At 44.5% G+C, this 20,496-nt stretch overlaps 1 protein-coding gene and 1 non-coding gene across 3 annotated transcripts in view; one reads left to right on the top strand and one right to left on the bottom strand.

Annotated features, from left to right (window-relative positions):
• LOC126646130 (5'-AMP-activated protein kinase catalytic subunit alpha-1-like) overlaps positions 1-20,281 on the bottom strand; it is a 41,570-nt gene extending 21,289 nt beyond the window's left edge. The window contains exons 1-2 of one of the 2 annotated variants that reach the window (XM_050327227.1): positions 19,786-20,281; positions 17-158 (exon numbers count right to left, since the gene is read on the bottom strand). In XM_050327227.1, the coding sequence (XP_050183184.1) occupies positions 17-158; positions 19,786-19,891 (248 nt within the window). In that variant the 5' untranslated portion in view covers positions 19,892-20,281. The remainder of the gene's footprint in view (positions 1-16; positions 159-19,785) is intronic. The other variant, XM_050327228.1, reaches the window with a different exon arrangement.
• TRNAN-AUU (transfer RNA asparagine (anticodon AUU)) lies at positions 10,570-10,642 on the top strand. The gene has a single exon. It is a non-coding gene; the product is annotated as a tRNA-Asn (tRNA).
• Positions 20,282-20,496: the final 215 nt, after the last annotated feature.

Here is a 20,496-nt window from a genome sequence, read left to right as displayed (position 1 = left end):
AGCAAGCAAAACTTACAGCTTAATTATATGAGGATGTCTGAATAGTTTGAGGTTCTGGATCTCCCTGCGGATTTTTCCTACAACATCAAGGCTGCGAATCTTCTGTCGATTTAGGATCTTCACTGCAACTTTATGCCCAGTTAATTCATGTTTACCAACTGCAAGAAACAAGGCCAAGAAATACCACAGTTAAGATGTAAGAATTCCACATTATCCCCATTATCTTTGGGGAGGTAGAAAACCAGATGGTACATCATTTGTTCTACTCTAATTTCTCCCACAATTCTTATCATTAGAAGATGAACTGGATATGTAGGAACAAACTTTAAACCTAATCCTCAGAAATCTTGCAGCATGACTATGTCTCCCAGAGGTTTGGGTAAGGGACATCACTGGAAGACTCTCCAGCCTATTAAGGCCCTCTGATTACTATCTGCTATTGGTTGTCAAACTGGCAGTGACAAAATAATAAAGAGAAGTCCAAGGGCAAGCAAAAAAGACTTCAGGGCTGTGGGACAATTGGTAGAGGGATCAGGAGCACAGGTAGTGATTTCCTTGATCCTTTTGGCAACATGGAATAATATTGATAAGAATAGGCAGATCCATCAGGTCAATAAGTGGCTCAGAGGTTGGTGTAATCAAAAATATTTTGGGTTTTTTGACCATGGGATGATCTACTGAACACCTGGTCTACAGACACCTGATGGGATGCACTTATCTCAGAGGGAAAAAAGAGTTCTAGCACAGGAGTCAGCGGAGCTCGTTGACAGAGCTTTAAACTGGCTCGGAAGGGGGAAAGGGACAAAATCAGGCTTGCCAGTGATAGGTGACGGGATGGTGGGCCGAAACTTGAAGAAACAAGCACTCATGGGATCCCTCAATCTGCCCCATGAGGTGTTGGCTACAATGGACCACACCTGAGATGTTTCTACAGTAATGCACGCTGCGTGAGGAACAAACAAGAGGCACACAAAGCTTTGGCCCAGTCCCAGAGATTTGGTTTAATTGGCATAAGTAAAACCTGGTGGGATGAGAACTGTGACTTGAGTGCCCTGTTGGATGGTTACAGGCTCTTCAGGAGGGACAGGTAGGGCAGAAGAGGCAGAGGGGTGGCATGGTATGTAATAGAAGGGTTAGGATGTATGGAGCTCACAGTTGGCAATGGCACAGTTGGGAGCCTCTGGGTAAGAATCAAGGGGCAAACAAATAATGCAGATGTCACCGTGGGAGTCTACTATAGACCTCCCAGCCAGGATTATGATGCCGATGAATTATTCTTTGAGGAACTAAGGGAGACCACCAAATCAACTGTCCTTCTCCTTATGGGGGACTTCAACTTGCCAGAAATTACCTGGAAGCATCACGCAGCTGGTACAACCCAGACCAGAAGATTCCTAAAAAATCTGAATGACAACTTTATGGAACAGGTCCTAAGAGAGCCGACTCAGAAAGATGCCCTCCTTGATCTGCTGCTTGTCAACAGAGTGGATCTCGTGAGTGAAGTGGAGATTGGTGGCCATCTTGGCCACAGTGTCCACAAAGAGATTGAGTTTAAAATGTCTGTTGACAGGAGGAAAAGTGTCAGTAAAACCTCAACTCTGGACATGAGAAGAGAAGACTTCAGGCTGCTCAAGGAACTAGTGAGTAAGGTCCCCTTGGAAAATGTTTTTGCAGAAGCTGGAGTCCATCAGTGCTGGTCACTTTTCAAACCTCCTAAGAGCACAGGAGCAGGCAATTCCCAAATGTCGGAAGTCAAGCAGGTGAGGCAGAAGGCTGGCTTGGCTGAACAGGGATCTTCTCTTGGAAATAAGGCAAAAAAGGAAGCTGTATGCCCAGTGGAAGCAAGGTCAGGTGACATGGAGAGAATACAGAGATGTTGCTTGCCACTGTAGGGCGAAAATTCGTACAGCCAAAGCTCAGCTGGAGTTGAAGATGTCAGAAATGTGGGGGACAATAAAAACAGTTTTTTCAAATATACCCATGGCAATAGGCAGTATAGAAATATCATTGGCCCATTACAGGATGAAGGTGGTCACCTCACAAACAGGGACAGAGACAAGGCAGAGGTGTTTAACACTCTGCCTCTGTCTTCAACACCGATGCTGGGCCAAGAGGGTCTCATTGCCCTGAGCTGCAGGACCATGACTGCAAGAATGATCTACTCCCTGTTGACCCTGAAATTGTGCAGGATCTGCTGCTCCAGCTGGATCCCTTACAAATCTCTGGGGCCTGATGGGATTCATCCCCAGAATCCTCAAAGAACTGGTGATGTCATCGCAAAACCTCTCTCAATGATTTTTGAGCAGTCTTGGGAATCCAGAGAGATACTACTTGACTGGAAGCTGGCGAACGTCCCAATTTTCAAGAAGGGCAAGGAGGACCCTGGAAAGTACAGGCCTGTCAGTCTCACTTCAGTGCCTGGTAAAGTTATGGAGAAGATAATTTGGGTGGTACTGAAAACACCTGAAGGACAATGCAGTCACTGATCACAGCCAGCACAGCTTCACAAGAGCAAAGTCCTGCTCATCAAACCTGATTTCCTTTTATGACAAGGTAACCTACCTGATTGATCAAGGGAAGCCAGTTGATGTAATCTTTTTGGATTTCAGTAAAGTTTTCGATACTGTCTCTCCCAGGATCCTTCTGGACAAACTGTCCAGCTCACAGCTGGATAAGCACATCATACGATGGGTGAGCAATTGGCTCACAGGTCAAGCACAGAGGGTAATAGTGAATGGGGTGACATCAGACTGGTGACCTGTCACTGGTGGGGTTCCACAGGGCTCCATTTAGGCCCTGTGCTCTTCAACATCTTCATAAATGACTTGGACACAGGACTGGAAGGGATACTAAGCAAGTTTGCAGATGACACAAAACTCAGAGGAGCTGTTGACTCCCTCGAAGGCAGGGAGGCCCTGCAGAGAGACCGTGACAAATTAGAGGACTGGGCAATCACCAACCATAGGAAGTTCAACAAGGGCAAGTGCTGGATTCTGCCCCTGGGATGGGGCAACCCTGGATGTAGGGACAGACTGGGGAATGAGATGCTGGAAAGCAGTGTCACAGAAAGGGACTTGGAGCTCTTGGTCAACGGCAAGTTGAATGAATCAGCAGTGCCCTGGCAGCCAGGAGGGCCAACCGTGTCCTGGGGGGCATCAGGCAAAGCATCGCCAGTCAGGCAAGGGAGGTGATTGTCTCACTCTACTCTGCACTGGGGCGGCCTCACCTTGAATATTGTATGCAGTTTTGGTCTCTGCAACACAAGAAAGATATGAAGCCATTAGAGAGTGTCCAAAGGAGGGCAACAAAGATGGTGAAGGGCCTTGAGGGGAAGCCATATGAGGAGTGGTTGAGGTCATTTGGTCTGTTCAACCTGGAGAAAAGGAGACTGAGGGGAGACCTCATTGCAGTCTACAACTTCCTTGTGAGGGGAAGAGGAGGGGCAGACACTGATCTCTTCCCTGTGGTGACCAGTGACAGGGCCCAAGGGAATGGCATGAACTTGTGTCAGGGAGGTTTAGGTTGGATATTAGAAAGAGGTTCTTCACCCAGAGGATGGTTGGGCACTGAACAGGTTCCCTAGGGAAATGGTCACAGCACCAAGCCTGACAGAGCTCAGGAAGAGTTTTGACAATATTCTCAGGCACAAGGTGTGACTTTTGGGGATGGTCCTGTGCACAGGCCTAGGAGTTGGACTGGATGATCCTTGTGGGTCCCTTCCAACTCAGCATATTCTGTGTTTCTTTAAGTAGGAGAGCGAATTCAACTGCCAGCTACCTTGACAGCAGGCTGCCACCACTGTTAAAATTGAAGACCCACTTTCAAGAAGCCATATGCTACATTACATGAGCTCTCAAGGAAACCCCTAACTAAGTTTAAAAAAATTAAAATTGCTAGTTTTCCCTTTTATTGCCAATTCATGAAACCATATCAGTCACCAGACAAGGAAAATGCTGAGGATTACAGGAAAAGCATCACAGATATGGTATTAAGTGAATGTGTGCTCAAGAAGAAAACTTGTGCATCATAGATAAAATATGCCCTTTTTATGAAGTACAGTTAGAACAAGAAAAAACATAGTACATCATCTAGGGACAAGATAACACAACTTAAACAATTTGTTTATGGAAACAGAGCATTTGTCCACGAACACTAACACTTGCTTTCAGTTCCTAAATAGATTCCCAGGCCATTTATGGCAGGCAAGTCAGTATGCAGAACGATGCTGCATTTTACCATAAGATGATTTCTCCCACTACTCTTAAAGAACACCCAACTTAAACCAAATAAGAAAGAACAAGATGTGGCTGGAGAAGGGGCCATGTGGAGGTAGGGCAGCACTTTTCTGGGACAAACATCCCTGTTGTAGTTCCTGGAGATCAGCACAACCCAGCACAGTGCAAGTGCAGGAAGGAGACCGAGAAGTGGGTGTGGACTGTAGGGGGGAATCAAGACCACCCAAGACCCCCAAAGCCTCTGACCCATTTCCAGAAAGGTCTGAAAGAATGGACTGAGGATGAGAACTAATTTCCATAAAGAGCGAGAAACTGATCACCAGGCCAGAGAAATCCTGTCTGGAAAAAAGTACCCCTCAAGCCCAGGAGGTGCCCCCAGGACCCTGGACATCCCATCAGCTAGATCGATACTGGAATCAGGACTGGGGATTACTTTCTTTCTTCTCTTTCTTTCTGTCTTTCTTTCCCTCTCTCTTTTGTTTCTTTCTTCTTCTCATTCTTCCTCTTTAATTCATCTCTTTCTCTCTTCCTTTTCCTGTTGCCCCTTTACCCACGCCCCACTGCCAGGTGCCTGTATAGTAGGTCAGGGACTGACACACCAATTTCCATGACAAGTGTGTAATTTGCTAAGAAAAGTTTGTGAGTTTTTGCAGTCCCTCTGACTTTTGTTGTTCCTTTCAACCATGAACATTTAGGAATTTTGGCTGCTCCCTTCCCCTTAAGGGTGGAAGGCCACACAGGGTAGCAGTAACAAGAAGTATCAAAATGCAGCTTTTGAGAGAGATGCCTGCCTCACTAAAACCCTTGATTATATCAGCAGTCACAAATGCTTTGGGTAAGTGCCCTAGCAAATACCTTGAGGGAAAATGGGGCTGTAACTTTGGGATGATCTGTGCAGGTGGTGAATAAAGGAAAGCCAGCAAAACCAAAAGAAGTTACATCACAGATGATGATGAAACAAATGTGGAATGATTTCATACAAGCCAGCATCCCACGATCAGAAAGAAATGGGATTATAGCATCAGAAATGTTCCGCCAACAGCAAAAGTTAGCACCTATGCAAAAAAACCAACCACTCCACTCCCAACCCCAACTGCCATCTCAAGGCAAAGTACTACCTGAAAAATGCCAAAAATGGTAGAAACAAAGGTTTGGCAGGTATAGCAAGATCCTCTGCCTTGATAGGTCTTATTTGCCTTGGGCCTAAAATCCGGTCAGAGAAATGCAAACAATGCAAGCTGTCTGGGGTGAGTTACCAGTGTGGTGCCATGGTATTGCTTTTAGTGTTGAATTATGCTAAAAACCAGCCTGGTTCACCAAACTGCAAACACACATCCTGCTTTTTTAAGCAAGATTTGACAGATAAGCTGCTGGTTGGACTGGAGATATGTGATTGGCAATCAAATAATAATAATGGCCAGTCTTCGCGAGCGAAGATCCGGGGAAGGTCTTTACACCTTCCAGCCTGCGCATTGGATTTTTTAGGTGAGACACAGTGTGCGCGGAACTGAGCCCACCCTTTAATCCTAAGGTTCATCTGCCGGGGCCAAGCGAGCTTGGACGGTGGCAGCGAGGTCCTTAGGACGTAGGTGGGTTGCCTTTAAGGGCTAACGAGCCCCACCTGCCCGGGAGTGGCCCTGACCGGGAATCGAACCCGGGTCTCCGCGGTGATAGCGCGGCGCCTTTACCACTAGACCACCAGGGGCTCCTATGTATATAAACGCCTAGTCCAACTTTTATATGGCAGATTCTTCCACATGCTTTCTTGAAGCATGTGGAGCTTCTCCCATGAAGCAGGGGCGGCTCTTCATGGTCACCCCCCAGGGCTTAAGTGACGGAGAGAGATCACATCAATCTCTACTTAATGATTGTTTCTTTTTGCTAGTGTTGTGGTTTAGATTTCCTTATTGGATTTTCCCATGCCACCATGCTGGGGTGCTGGCCATAGAGGAGCAGGGGGAGAAGATGGAAGTTCCCATGAGAACTGAGGCAGGATCCCTGGAACAAAATCCTGCAGGAACTGAGGGGGAATAAAAAGGGTCAGCAGTTCCACTTTCTTGCTTCTGGGACGGAACCCGGGAGGTCCCTGACCACCGTCGCCCCTACACTTTCGCTGCCAGTTGCCCAAGTCGAGGCACCCGTCCCATGCTCCAGGCACCAGCACTGATCCACATACCAGTGCTTCCCCTGCCAGCTCAGCCACCACTTCCGCTGCTTTTCAACTGCTGGCACAACCACTGCTGCACTCTGACCGCTGGCATAGCCACCACTTCTGCCAGCTGCCCAACAGCTGCTGCCTTTCAACTGCCACTACACTACTTTTTGACCACCACTGCAGCCACTGCCTTTGCCAGCTGCCCGACCGCCATCGCAGCTGCCAGCTTCCTGCCATCACTGCCATTGTTGTGGTTTCCATGTGGCAGCCGCCCCACCGCCATTGTTGTTGCTTGCACAGTCGCATTTCTGCCTGGGCTACAGGGGGACCACGTGACCACATCAAGACTGCATTGCCGCCTTGGTGGCGCAGAGATGAAAGAGTGATTTTTGGGTGACATTTTCTCTATTATTGTTTGGTTGTTGTTTTGTTCTCCGTTTTTGGTAAAACTTATTTGTTTCTACAGTTTACTCAAATGCCTCATAATTTCAAATTTTTGTAATTTGGAGGGAGGGATTTCTATTCCATCAGAGGTCCCGCCTCCTGGGACACATTGTCTATAAACCAAGACAGCTAGCTTTGATACAATTGCTTTAATATAATTGTTTTGCCATAGTGCACTATACTATACTATCTTATACTAAGTATACTACTAGTAGTTTTTAGCTTTCATACTGTGTAGTAAATAATTCTGATTAAGGTCATTTTTCTGTTTATTTGCCTGTTCATTTGTCATAATAATTCATTTTATATAAATATATCTGATTTGCCATTATCAAAACATGTGGGACAAAGTAGTTCAATCACACCTCTATAATTCCTTACATTTAAACTGTTGACAAAATCTGAGGCTAAGATTGGATCCAGCCACAGACAGCCAGGCTCCTCTCTGAGAAGGGTCCTTTCTGCACGTGGTAGCTCAACAAGAGGGCTTCTCTAATAAACTTTGTCTAAGCCCTCCACTCCTCCCTGTGACAGCAGGTCCCCCAAAATTGCCACCACTGTAGTCTCTTACTGTGAGGGGGGACCAATGCCCCTATGTTCCTTTAACTATAAAGTGGTGGTCTGGGGAGATATTACATGTGTTAGCTCTGGTGAATACTGTAGTTGAGGTTACTGTATTACATAGTGATATTGCTAATAAAGAAACTACTTCACAGACCTGTGGACTGAGGGGAAATCTAACCTCTGCCCTCCGAGCTAAGGTTATCTTAACAGTAGGAAATGCCACTCCATTTACCATAACGATGTTAACTGCCCCAGTTAAAAAAATCTATCTTGGGTATTAATATGTTGGCAGGACAAACAGTTGAAACTTTAAACAGTCACTTCTGCTTCAGGACTTTGCAAGTGGAATTTATAAGAGTATTGGGTTGATTCTCCAAGTGGGATCCTGATGTGCTGCCTGTGCCTGCCAAGGTGGTAACTGCAAAACAATATCGTATTCCCCTGAGGAAAAGAGAAAATTACTCAAACCATTCAGGCACTTCAACAAGTGGGAATTGTTAAGGAAACCATAACTACTTTTAACAATCCTATTTGGCAGCCTGTTAAAAAAACAGATGGCATTTGGAGAATGACTGTAGATTATAGAGAATTGAATAAAGTCATCTCCCCCTTGCAGTTACAGTGCCAGACATGGTTACCCTCATAGAAAAAATAAGGAAGGTGGTGATAGATCTTGCTAATGTTGTCTGTTCCATTGCCATTACACATTTATAAAGCATGTGTACATAATTGTACTGTCTGTACTCAGCTACATTTAAGGACATTATATAGGCCATGGGCAAAGATAAAACAGGGTCAGCGGGCCTTGAATATGTGGAAGGTCAATTACATTGGCCCCCTGCCCCTGTCAAGAGGGTGGTGATCTGTATTCACCCCTGTGGATACAGCATCAGGACAATTTTTTTTGCTAAACACACCAAATATGCTAATCAACATAACACAATTAAAGCACTAGAACAACTCATTCTTCAATACGGACCTTGTCACCAAATGCATAGTGACCAAGGGACACACTTTAGTGGACATAACTTCCAAGATTGGGCTGAAGCGCTAGTGATAGATTGAATATTCCACATTGCCTACCATCTCCAAGCTAATGGCTTGATTGAAAGAATGAATGGAATGTTGAAGAAACAATTAAGAAAAGCTAACCAGTACTAAAACTTTACAACAGTGGTGTTCACATCTTACTAAAGCAGGGCTTTCTTGTTAAACAGCTGGAGTATTCATAATCAAACATCCTATGATCGTATCGCAACACCTCCAGTACAAAACATGGCAGACTGAAATTCTTCCAGATGGTATCTTTCCCAAAATATTACCTAGAGGGCAAAGGAAATTGTTTACACCAGCAGATTGCATGGTGGGAATGCAATCTAATAGTCTAGACATGAAGATTCATAGAATAACCCCTGAGAATGTCATATGGTTCTATACCCCAACTTCTTATTTTACATCCTCTGTTGATATCAGATTCTCAAGTTCTTGTATTTGGGGTATCTTCAATGAATAACTGTGCTTTATCTAGAGGAAATAGCATTTGAGCAGTGTTACTGGTGTCAGAAACCCAACACCAAATTGAAGCTCCTCAATCTGTATGGGCAATTACACCACATCAGGTTATCAAACCCAGAGTAATAGTAGCTGAAGGAGCTGGAGCAACAGCACATGTATTACTGGAAGGAAATTACATTCCTGCTTTCCTCCCTTAACACAAGGTTGGCTCATCATGCTTTAAAGTCTTGTACTACAAGCACATGCACTGGATATATTTCAGTGAGATCAACATGCAAATACTTGGATTCAGTTGGCCTCTACTGTAACTAATTTGTCTGCCTTTTGTATTGAGGAAGGATTAACAGTTGCAGATCTCTTGAAAACATGTTTCATTGGTGCACCAATCCCAATAACTATATTACAGAATTATTACTATGTGTTTTTGATATTAATGTTCCTCATTGTTATTCTTTCTGAGTAGGTAATGACTGTATGCCAAGGAACATTACAAAATCAGGTGGTGGTGGACTTTCTCCTTCTTCAACACCATAAACGCTGCTCCAATTTTGAAGGCATGTGTCACTTCAATGTAACTGATGAATCAGCCACCATAGAGGACAACATTCAACATCTCCAGGACTTACTGCATCAAATGAAACAATCTACTGGTGGTGCTTGGCTAGCTTAATGGTTTAATTCCCTGGCAGGATGAGTGTAACAGATGAGAACTTAACTGAGAATTGACCCCCGTTCATGACTAACATGATAAAGTATGTCTTTGATAAAGTGTATTCGATAAAGTATATAATTGTTATGACTATATGTTGGGAAAAGGTAAGAAACATATGTGTGCAGCTGTTCCATGATCTCCACATTTGGCCATGCCAGGGCACCTGACCAATGCTCTAGGTATGGCCAACTTCGAGATCATGATAAACTGCATGTCCACACAGATGGATAGTTACAGACCTGGCATAAAGTCGGCTTTGTTTCTAAGTGTATAAAAAGCGGGACCCTCTTGTAGCCAATCTGAAGCCTCACTTATGGGTGGACACACCACATAGGAATTCTCCCAGTTACCCGAGACTCCTGGGATCGGCTGCAATGGGGCTTCCCAGCTGAAGTGTGGGCCTGGATGTTGAGCATTAGGTGGTAATTGGTGACATATTTCTTCTTAATCACTATTCTCTCTCTCTCTATGCAGTAATGATTTGATGCAATGCTAATTTCCTTTTGTACTATATATATATCCCATTCATTTTACTGTGCTTGTTTAATAAATTGTTCATATTATACAATGACTAGTCTGCAGTTTAGTTGAGTACCCTTCCTGTTTGCAAAACAGTGGGACACCTGAGTCAAAGCACTATTGTGACCAACCTAGTGGCCTTCTATGATGGAGTGACTACATCAGTGGACAAGAGAAGGGCTACAGATGTCATTTATCTGGACTTCTGTAAAGCCTTTGACACAGTTCCCCAAAACATCCTTCTCTCCAAATTGTAGAGTGATGGATTCGATGGGGAGATGCATAAGAAAGTGGTTGGATGGTCACATCCAGAGGGTCATGGTCAACAGTTCAGAGTCCCAATGGACATCAGTGACAAATGGTGTCCCTCAGGGGTCTGTATTGGAACCAGTGTTTTTTAATATCTTCATTAATGACATAGAGGAGCCCCTGGTGGTCTAGTGGTAAAGGCGCCGTGCTATTACCGCGGAGACCCGGGTTCGATTCCCGGTCAGGGCCACTCCCGGGCAGGTGGGGCTCGTTAGCCCTTAAAGGCAACCCACCTACGTCCTGAGGACCTCGCTGCCACCGTCCAAGCTCGCTTGGCCCCGGCAGATGAACCTTAGGATTAAAGGGTGGGCTCAGTTCCGCGCACACTGTGTCTCACCTAAAAAAAAATCCAATGCGCAGGCTGGAAGGTGTAAAGACCTTCCCCGGATCTTCGCTCGCGAAGACTGGCCATTACTTACTATTACTTACTTACTATTACTAATGACATAGACAAAGGGATCAAGCGCATCCTCAGCAAGTTTGTAGATGACACTAAGCTCAGTGGTGCAGTTGACACACCTGAAGGACAGGATGCCATCTAGAGGGACCTGGACAAGTGCAAGAAGTGGGCCCATGGAAAACTCATGAGATTAATAAGACCAAGTGCAAGGTGTGCACTTGCAGCCTAGAAAGCCAACCGTGTCCTGAGCTGCAGCAAAATACCATGGGCAGCAGGGTATGGGAGGTGATTCTGCCCTTCTGCTCTGCTCTCACGAGGCCACACCTGCAGTGCTGCATCCAGCTCTGGGGTCCCCAGCACAGGAGGGACATCAACCTGTTGGAGCAAGAGGAGGCCACAAAGATGATTAGAGGGATAGAGCACCTCTCCTATGAGGAAGGGCTGAGAGAATTGGGATTGTTCAGCCTGGAAAAGGGAAGGCTTTGGGGTGACCTAACTGTGGTCTTCCAGTACCTGAAGGAAGCCAACAAGAAAGATGGAGAAGGGCTTTTTACAAGAGCATGTAGTGACAGGACAGGGGGGAATGGTTTCAAACTGAGAGTAGGTTTAGATTAGATATTAAGAAGACATTCTTTACTGTGAGGGTGGTGAGACACTAGAACAGGTTGCCCAGAGAGGTTGTAGCATCCATCCCTGGAAGTGTTCAAGGTCAGATTGGATGGGGCTTGGAGTAACCTGGTCTAGTGAAAGGTGTCCCTGTCCACGGCAAGGGGGTTGGCACTAGACGGTCTTTAAGGTCCCCTCCATGGCATTCTATGATTTTATGATTGTAGGAATACGTTTATTCCTTTTTCTATATGTGTTTATTATATGCCCCTGTAAATTACACTACCCTACACCCAACAAGCTCAAATGGACACCTCCAGCTTTGCCAGCCCCAGTGGAAACTGTCCCTTGAGCAAGAGGGTGGAATGTGGGAAAACAACAGAAGATTGGCAATGAGGATTGTAAACATGCTCGAGTGACCTGCAGCTGAGGTGTAGAAAAATACATATATAATGTTAATTGTTGTTTAGCCTTGTGTGTTTGACAAATAGAACATGTGTGTTTAGATAAAATAGGCCTGTGACAAACTTAAGAGGCACCCTACCAAACATGCTGATTCCTGCCCTGCAGTAGGAAAGTGGTAAACTACACCTGTGCAAATCCATGATAAACAGGTGAAAACAGCAAGGTCAGTGATCCTCCAGCCTGGATTGAGCTCTGCAGTGCCTTCATCCCTGCTTGTGTGCCTCTGCCCAGGTGTTGCTTTGGGGACCTCCCAGTTAATGAGGTAATGAAAATAAATATACTCTTTGCATTTCAGCTGTGATTTTGTGGTTTTTCCCGCATCCTATCTATGCTGGCTCACACGTTGCTTTAGTCTCAAGATATTCTTCCACTGCTTTCCTAGATAGTCTTAGAGTCCAATATATTCCTATCTTCTATAGCATGCCAGAAGTTAAGAAGCAACCTCCAGGTAGGATTTGGTCGTACTATTATGCAGAGCACTGTCCAGGACGTCACTTTCAATTTCTAGAGAGGAAAATCTATGCTCTTCACTCACTCTATTCAATCATACAAAGAGATGCCACTAATCCAATGCTACTTCTGGGAGAAAGAATTTAAACTTAAAGGAGGCAAATTTGAAATGAAACCTGGTCACAGACTGCTGAAATATTAGCCATTTCTTCAGAACATGGCAATATTTGAAAGAGCCTGTACAAAGAATGTACAATAGAAACATCTACACTGAAAAAAAGATATCATGTTAAAAGACAACTAACACATTGGATACAACAGGCTTTTTACTGGTTATGAAATAAAGACAAGTTAAAATACAATAGAATTTAGCTATGTTAGTAAAATTTAGCTATGTTAAGTGTGACTTTGCAAGATTGTAACTGCTTGAAAGAAGGTTGCTGCCCAAATTGTGGGCAATTAAGATAAAGCTAGTTTCCATAAACAAAAGGGACTGTCAGGGAAAGCAGGAAAGACTTTTAGTATGTAGCATCACAAGGGAAATAGAAGAGGGGTGGGGGAAAACCTAAGCTGTTTGAAATTATAAAAATTTATGTAACTACTCTATAGTAGTAAGAATAGGAGTTAGGCAACCAAATGTCTATTTAGATAAGGCAGACTTCGTAAAGAGTGTATATGATAGATAATTTTGAAACTCACTCCTTCAAATGTATAAAAAGCTGTTGTGTTTCTTTACTTGGTGGAATGCACGGGGGGTAAAACCCCCTGCATCTCCCCGACCAGAATAAAAGTATACTTTACATATCATTTAAGGATTTCTTTGAATCAATTTGGCACCCCAGATGGGACAAGACCTCTGCTTGTCTGTGAAGACCCTCCGGAACCGAGGACCCTCTGCGCGCCCTGGGACGTTACTCCGGTGAGGCTCCCCGGGCTCCGCTGGATCATCACGGGAGTGGACGAAGATCCTATGCAAAGGTATACAAATTCTAAAGCACTCTTTTATTTCTCCCTAGGGTTTTGGGAAGGAAACCATAAGTTGTACGCTGGTTTTCTAGGGCTCTGGCTTGCTAGCAGCTAACAAGAGCTGCATCTTTCTAATTGTGGGTTCGAGTCCCACTGGAAAGTTGCATAGGCTTTGATTGTGAGTTAGAGTCTCACCAAAACTATGTCAAATTCTTTGGGCTAAGAGGATTTGGAAGAAAGGGACAGATGTTTTTGGATTTACTGTTGTCCCTGGATTTTGGACTTGGACTTGGAATTGCCATCATTATAAGCCTGGTAATTTATTATCTTTGGGTTTGTTTTAAACCATCTTTGGGTATCTCTTGTGTGTGTTGATTATATTGTTTGCTTTTGTTTGTGAGTATTGTCTTTTATGTTATAAAATTAGGGTTATATGTTAAGTAAGCAAATATTGGGAATTATATTTGTGTATATTTTGTTACCGTTTTACTTCCATCCATGGCAAAAAGACTACCTTCATGTGTTTATGGGAGATAGTGGTTTCATGGTTTACAGAACTAATCAGGCAGCAAACTGACTCTAACACTTATTGTTTGCAGGAATTAGGCCTGGAAGTTTGCTGGCCACTTGCAGATGCCACAAACTCCAGGCTTATCAGCCTCTCTGCTAACAGCAAACAAAAGTGCTAACCCTTATCTGTGCTCAACTTGTAATAATTGTTCACCTCGTATATTTGTAATCTTCATTAAATGTTGGCAATTTCAGTATGTTAACCTGAAAATAGGGACAGGATTGGCACTGGGGGACTTAGAACTAGAAGACGAAAGCACATGCATTTGTGGAGGGGTTCTACAAGGTTGGAGAGTACGGTGGCAAAGAGTTATAAATTGTACGGATGGAACTTTAGCATTAGAGTGGTTGAATTTAGATACTGTTCTTATACAGTGCCAGAGGGAATGATGAGATCTGTATATGGAACAAGACAAAAGGAATAGAGGTGGTTCTCCTTTTGTTAGTATCCAGATTGTGGGGATTACTACCCTGTGTTAATGGATATAGTTTGTAGGGAGTGTGGATATTTTAGGGCAGTAAGAACACCCTAGAAAAGAACTTTTATTTTGTTCCCAATGTCAGGCTGAAAATTCCTGCAAGACAAGAACAGGCAGTACTAAAACAGCTGAGAGAACTGATTCAAAGCCTCCCTGCTTTAAGGACTAATTGGGCCTGTAGACAACTGAAACTGGTGCTGTGTGGTGTGTACTAGAAGTGTGTGACTGAAACATGCAAGTAACCACAGAGTGAGTGGGAGCTTGAATTTGCATCTCTGTTATCTCGCAAAGGACATGACCAGACGCAGGCAAAGCGAAAGCTAAAAATGGGAAACCAGCAGGGAAAACAAGAGGTTGACAAAAGCCCTTTAGGGTGTATTTTAACACACTGGAAAGAAATAGGGGGACCCCAGGGTGGGAATACTAATAAGAAAACCTTAACCAAGTACTGTTCTGAATGGTGGCCCCTCTATAAACTAGGGGAAGGAGCAAAGTGGCCAAAGCATGGATCATGAGACTATAATATCTTACTACAATTAATGTTGTTTTTGTGAAGGGAAGGAAAATGGGATAAAGTAATTTATGCCAATATGTTCTTTGCTTTGAGAGAACATCTGGAATGGCAGAGAGAGTGTGGCATTAATTTGGCACTGTGAGATCCATTTGTTCTAACTTTAGAATGAGAGAATCTAAAAGAAATAATAGGGAAGCTTAAACGATGTTGTTCAGCACGTTCTATAGGACAGAGGTGTTTGAAATATAAGAACAGTGAACTAGAAAGTGGAATTGATGATTATGTAAGTCTCTTTGGAGAAAGGGCAAATGAAATAGCAGAAGAGGGGGCTTCCATCCCCCCTCAGGGCTGGTAAAAGATGAGGACAATAAATTTTCTTCATCCTCAGGACAGCAAGAGAGGGATGGAGAAAGAGGAAGAAGAAAAACTTCTCTTTCCCCATCCTTATCTCCTCTGAGCAGGCAAACATGCAGCAAGACAAGGGTAAAATCTGTTTCACCACACGCAGGGGCCAGACAAATCATACAATCCCCTTTAAGAGAAGCTGCAGGACCACAAGGGCCTATAAGGCTTAAAGATAATTTCTCTATGGGAGATCTAGAAAATTGGAAGAATATTGCTCGTAAATATAGAGATGACCCGCTTGGGGTAGCAAAGAAGTTTAAAGCATCTATTAAGTCTTTGGATCCAGACTGGGATGATATCGACTTGATGCTAGATGCCTTGACAGAAATTGAAAAGGAGTTAGTATTAAAAGCAGCAAACACATACACACAAACTACGTTAAAGGCTGATGATAATTTAAATATTTTCTTTCCACAAGACAAACCATGTCGATAATCCCAACCATTATCAACTTCTTCAGAATTACTGGGGTTGGGTGTCTTAGGGAATGGAAAATGCAGTTCCCAAAGCTGTGAATTGGGGTTCTCTTTATGCAGTAAAACAAAACATCGGAGAAACCCCCACTGAATTTCTAGATCAATTAAGGGAAGCAATGCGAACTTACATCGCCCTGGGCCCATTAAGGAATCAGGGCAAACAGCAGCTAATCTCACTGTTCTTGGGTCAGTCCTCAGATGTCATTCGACGCAAATTACAGAAGTTAAAGGCTGAAGATCAGAGTAATATTGAAAAATTAATTGAGGAGGCGTAGCAAGTATACAGGAACAGGGAAGGGGTAGAAAGACAGAAATTAGGTAAAACTATCACAAAGGCAACTATTGCCGCCCTGGATAGGAAAGACCCTCACTCTGGAAGACCTGGACGACACCCTGGAAACAGTGATTATCAAAAATTGAGACCAAACCAATGTGCCATTTGTAAACAAAGTGGACACTGGAAAAGAGAATGCCCCCAAAATAGATGAAAACTTCCTTTGGTGGCAGAATTAGAACAGGACTAAGAGGGACCGGGGGGTTAGCACTCCAGAGACCCCCTGGTTATAATGGAACTGGGGAAAGACAAACAAGTTCCTTTATATGCCTCACGCACCTAAATCACTTTTAGGACGGGAATTTCCAGCCGACTGGACTTAAAAGAAACACCGTTGCCTGAGACAGAAACATGGTTTACCGACAGAAGCAGCTATGTGAAAAACGGCACCCACAAAGCTGGATATGCAATAACAACCACAGATCACATCATCAAAGTGCTGGCACTCTCTGCTGGCACTTCTGCACAAAAGGTAGAAATTATTGCACTCACCAGAGCATTGCAATTAGGAAAGACAGTAATATTTGGACAGAATCGAACTATGCCTTTGGGGCAGTTCATGCTCATGGAGCAGTGTGGAAAGAAAGAGGGCTGCTCACATCACAAGGAAAACAGATAAAGCATGCAGAAGAAATCCTAAAGCTACTCGAAGCTGTCCAATTACCAAGAAAACTTGCCACTATGCATTGCAGAGGATATCAAAAAGGTAATACAGACCAGGGAAAAGGCAGTTGACTGGCAGATCGAGAGGCGAAAAAGGCAGCAGAAAACAGCCAGGTAGGACTTGTCTCCCTAGTCCCTGATGGCAAAATCATAGAGGTAAGCTCTAATATATCATATTCAAAGGAAGATTTAAAATTAATAAAAGATCAGCAAGCTCAACTCAGAGGTAACATGTACCAGTTAAAAACAGGACAAGTAGTAATACCTGAAAGAATACTATGGAAAGCTGTACAGGCAGAACATGACAAAACCCATTGCGGGGCAGATTCGTTGCATAAATACCTAAGGAAACAAATTATAGAACAAAATTTATACACTACAATAATCCAGGTCACTAAACATAGCAAGACTTGCCTCCATAATAATCCCCACACAACCAATAAAATAGAGATAGGGACGACTGGCAAGGGTAACCTCCCAGGGCAATGCTGGCAGATAGATTTCTCAGACCTGCCTAGGAAATGAGGTTACAGATACCTATTGCTCTTAACAGATACTTTCTCAAATTGGCCAGAGGCTTTCCCGACCTGAAGCAATAAGGCTCGAGAAGTTGTCAAGATGCTACTTAATGAAATTATCCCCAGGTTTGGAGTACCTGACATCATCTCCTCAGACCAAGAACAACATTTTGTAGCTAGTACTATACAAAAGATTAGCAGCATTCTGCAAATTGATTGGCAGTTACACACTCCATATCAACCACAGGCAAGTGGTCAGGTGGAGAAAATGAATCATTTGATAAAACAACAATTGGTAAATATCTGTCAAGAAGTGAATCTGCATTGGTACCAAGCCTTACCTCTAGCTTTATTGTGAATAAGGGTCAAACCTAAGACTGAAGAAGGGTTAAGTCCTTTTGAAATGTTATACAGGAGACCCTATAGGAATTATTATCAAGGACAAGACTTCACACAAATTGGGGAAAGATATATACAGAAATATCTGATCTCACTGAGTAAACAGTTGTCAGAAATTAACAAACAAGTAATGAGTACTCACTCAAGGGGAATAGACCCACCCTTACAAAACGTTTCCCCTGGAGAGTAGGTGTATGTCAAAACTTTTTCAGGCCAACCACTAGATGAGAAGTGGAAAGGACCATACCAAGTGCTTCTGACTACCTTCACAGCAATCAAAATCAAAGACTGGAGAACATCATTGGTGGAGCACATTTCTGGGAATAACCAATAAACAATCACCCACTGCAGCTGAGCTGTTTAACTTCCTGGTCCACCTTGTCTTGGTCTTGATGCTGACAGCATTCCTTCTGACAATCATCAATCTATGGATTGGGTGGAGGATTAAGACTATAGCACAACAAGTACATGTGCTCTGGACTGTACAAAGGGTGATGAAAAAGAATTTGCATTAGTTTAAAAAAAAAAGGGGGAATTGAAATAAAGGCAAGTTAAAATACAATAGAATTTAGCTATGTTAGTAAAATTTGGCTATGTTAAGTGCGACTTTGCAAAATTGTAACTGCTTGAAAGAAGGTTGCTGCCCAAATTGTGGGCAATTAAGATAAAGCTAGTTTCCATAAACAAAAGGGACTGTCAGGGAAAGCAGGAAAGACTTTTAGCATGTAGCATCACAAGGGAGACAGAAGAGGGGTGGGGGAAACCTAAGTTGTTTGAAATGATAAAAATGTATGTAACTATAGTAGTAAGAATAGGAGTTAGGCATCAGTTATACTAGGTACATGAGCACTCCACTAGGTTAACCATAAAAAACCCCACAAACTTATTTTAAGAATACAACCTGAGTGTAGTCTAACTCATTTGTGAAAAAATGTTTTCAATTTGCATACCCCAGTATTTCAACAATTCTCACAAAAACAACACAACAGGAATAGTTTAAGATAATACAGAGTTTTTTTCCCCTGTGGTGAATGGCATCAAGGGAGAGTTTAATTTCTATTTTATTTCTACTAGGCTTCAAGCTTACTGCAAGGCATCTGCACCCTACTGGGAAAAGCTGTTTAAGTCTATGCTGAAAAAAAGCCCCTTTGAAAATCACTGGGCAACCGCTTTTAGCACACTCTTTCCACATCTGTATCAGCTGTGTTGCTAGTTAATCAAATAATCTCAAGCCCATCTTTTTATGCTTATTTCTCCCCTTATAGAGGGAGAAAGCTTGTCTTCCTTAAAAGGGCATCAAGTGCATATTTGTGCAGCAAAACATACAGACAGTTCAAGAATTAAGACTGCCTACTTTCATTACATATCCGATGATGTTTTAAATAAATGCAGCATAATTAGCTTCCAAGAATTGTTTCCGTAAATACAGAAGAGAAAAATTTTGCTCCTCCAGCGATTACTTCCCCTTGCAAGTCCCAACCCCCGAGAGGTCAACTAATATAACTCCCCTTTCCTGAAAGACGTTCACAGCATAGCAGACGCTATTTCCACAATACCACACCCGGTCGACGGCATTCAGAATGTAGCTCCTGGCCGCCACCCTGTAGCCAACGCGTCTGGGGGCGAGGCTCCAATTAACAGCCTTCTCGCGGTTGCCCCGAAAACACGTCAGCTCTACAGTCGCTCTCCCCAGCCCCTTTCCCACCGCCCCCGTAGGCCCCCGGAGCTAGGGTCGCCATATCCCGGTGACCTGCTCGGCTTGGCGGGTACGGCTGGGTACCGCCCCCGACGAAACTCAGACCCCCTGCTCCCTTCTCCCCCCCCATCCCTCAACACTCTGAGCGGGAAACAGAGCGGGACCAAGCCCGAACTAGGGCAGCAGCCCAGCCCCAAAACGCCCCCCAGCCCCGGACAGGCTTCAACGGTCACCTGACCCAAGCCCCAGAGGACCGGCCACCGTGAGGCGGCCGCGTCCCTCAGCCGGGAACTGAGACTGCTGCTCGGCCCAAAATACCCCCCCAGCGCGCTACCTCCCGCAGCCGTGCCACTCCGTGGGGAAGGAGAAGGCCCCTCTCCCCGTCACTCACCCTTGACTTTGCCGAAGGTACCGACACCGAGCGTATCGCCCAGGATATAGTGCCCAATCTTCACCCGTCCGTGTTCGTGCTTCTGCTTATCCGCCGCCGCCGCCATCTTGAGCCAAGAGCCGAGCCTGCTCGTAGCGCGCGCCCGCGCCACAGTACTAACGGAGGAGGAACAACCCACCCAAAACCTGGAAGTGAACTCAGCACTTATCACTTTCCTGCCCTCCCCAGGAACAAACCTTTGCTGTTCGGTGGGGCAGGGCTAGGTCGGCTTAGCGGCGCCCTGAGGGGTGAGGCTTCTGCAGGCGGGCCCTGCCGGCAGGTCAAGGCGGTGAGATGGGAGAAACAGTCCCCGAAGGTTGTGGGGCGGAGTGAGGGGACCGGGGCGTTTTTACGCCACCACCTTCCCCGAAAAATAATGGAGATTCGCATGGATTTCGGGACCGGGAGGAAAGGCGGGCGCAGGGCGCTTCTCAGCGGCGGTGACGGTTCCCCTCAGCACTGGCGCGGTGTGAGGAGCTGGCCTAGGCCTACTGGTGTCAAGAAGCAGCATCGCCTGGAAGCTGAAGTTCCCTCATGTTGCTGGCTGGCACCGCAATCACCCGCGAGGCCTGTGCCCACAGGCAGCAGGAAGCTAGAGCTAAGCGTTCCCCACAGCACGAGTTGCCCTTCCCGATGTTAAAGTGAGATGTGTCGAACATAGGCATACTTTTA

The sequence above is a fragment of the Myiozetetes cayanensis genome, unplaced genomic scaffold, assembly GCF_022539395.1.
Source record: "Myiozetetes cayanensis isolate MyiCay16 unplaced genomic scaffold, myiCay2020 scf324, whole genome shotgun sequence".
NCBI lineage: Eukaryota > Metazoa > Chordata > Aves > Passeriformes > Tyrannidae > Myiozetetes > Myiozetetes cayanensis.
The sequence above is the reverse complement of the archived record's forward strand: the minus strand, read 5'-3'. Positions and strand labels throughout refer to the sequence as shown.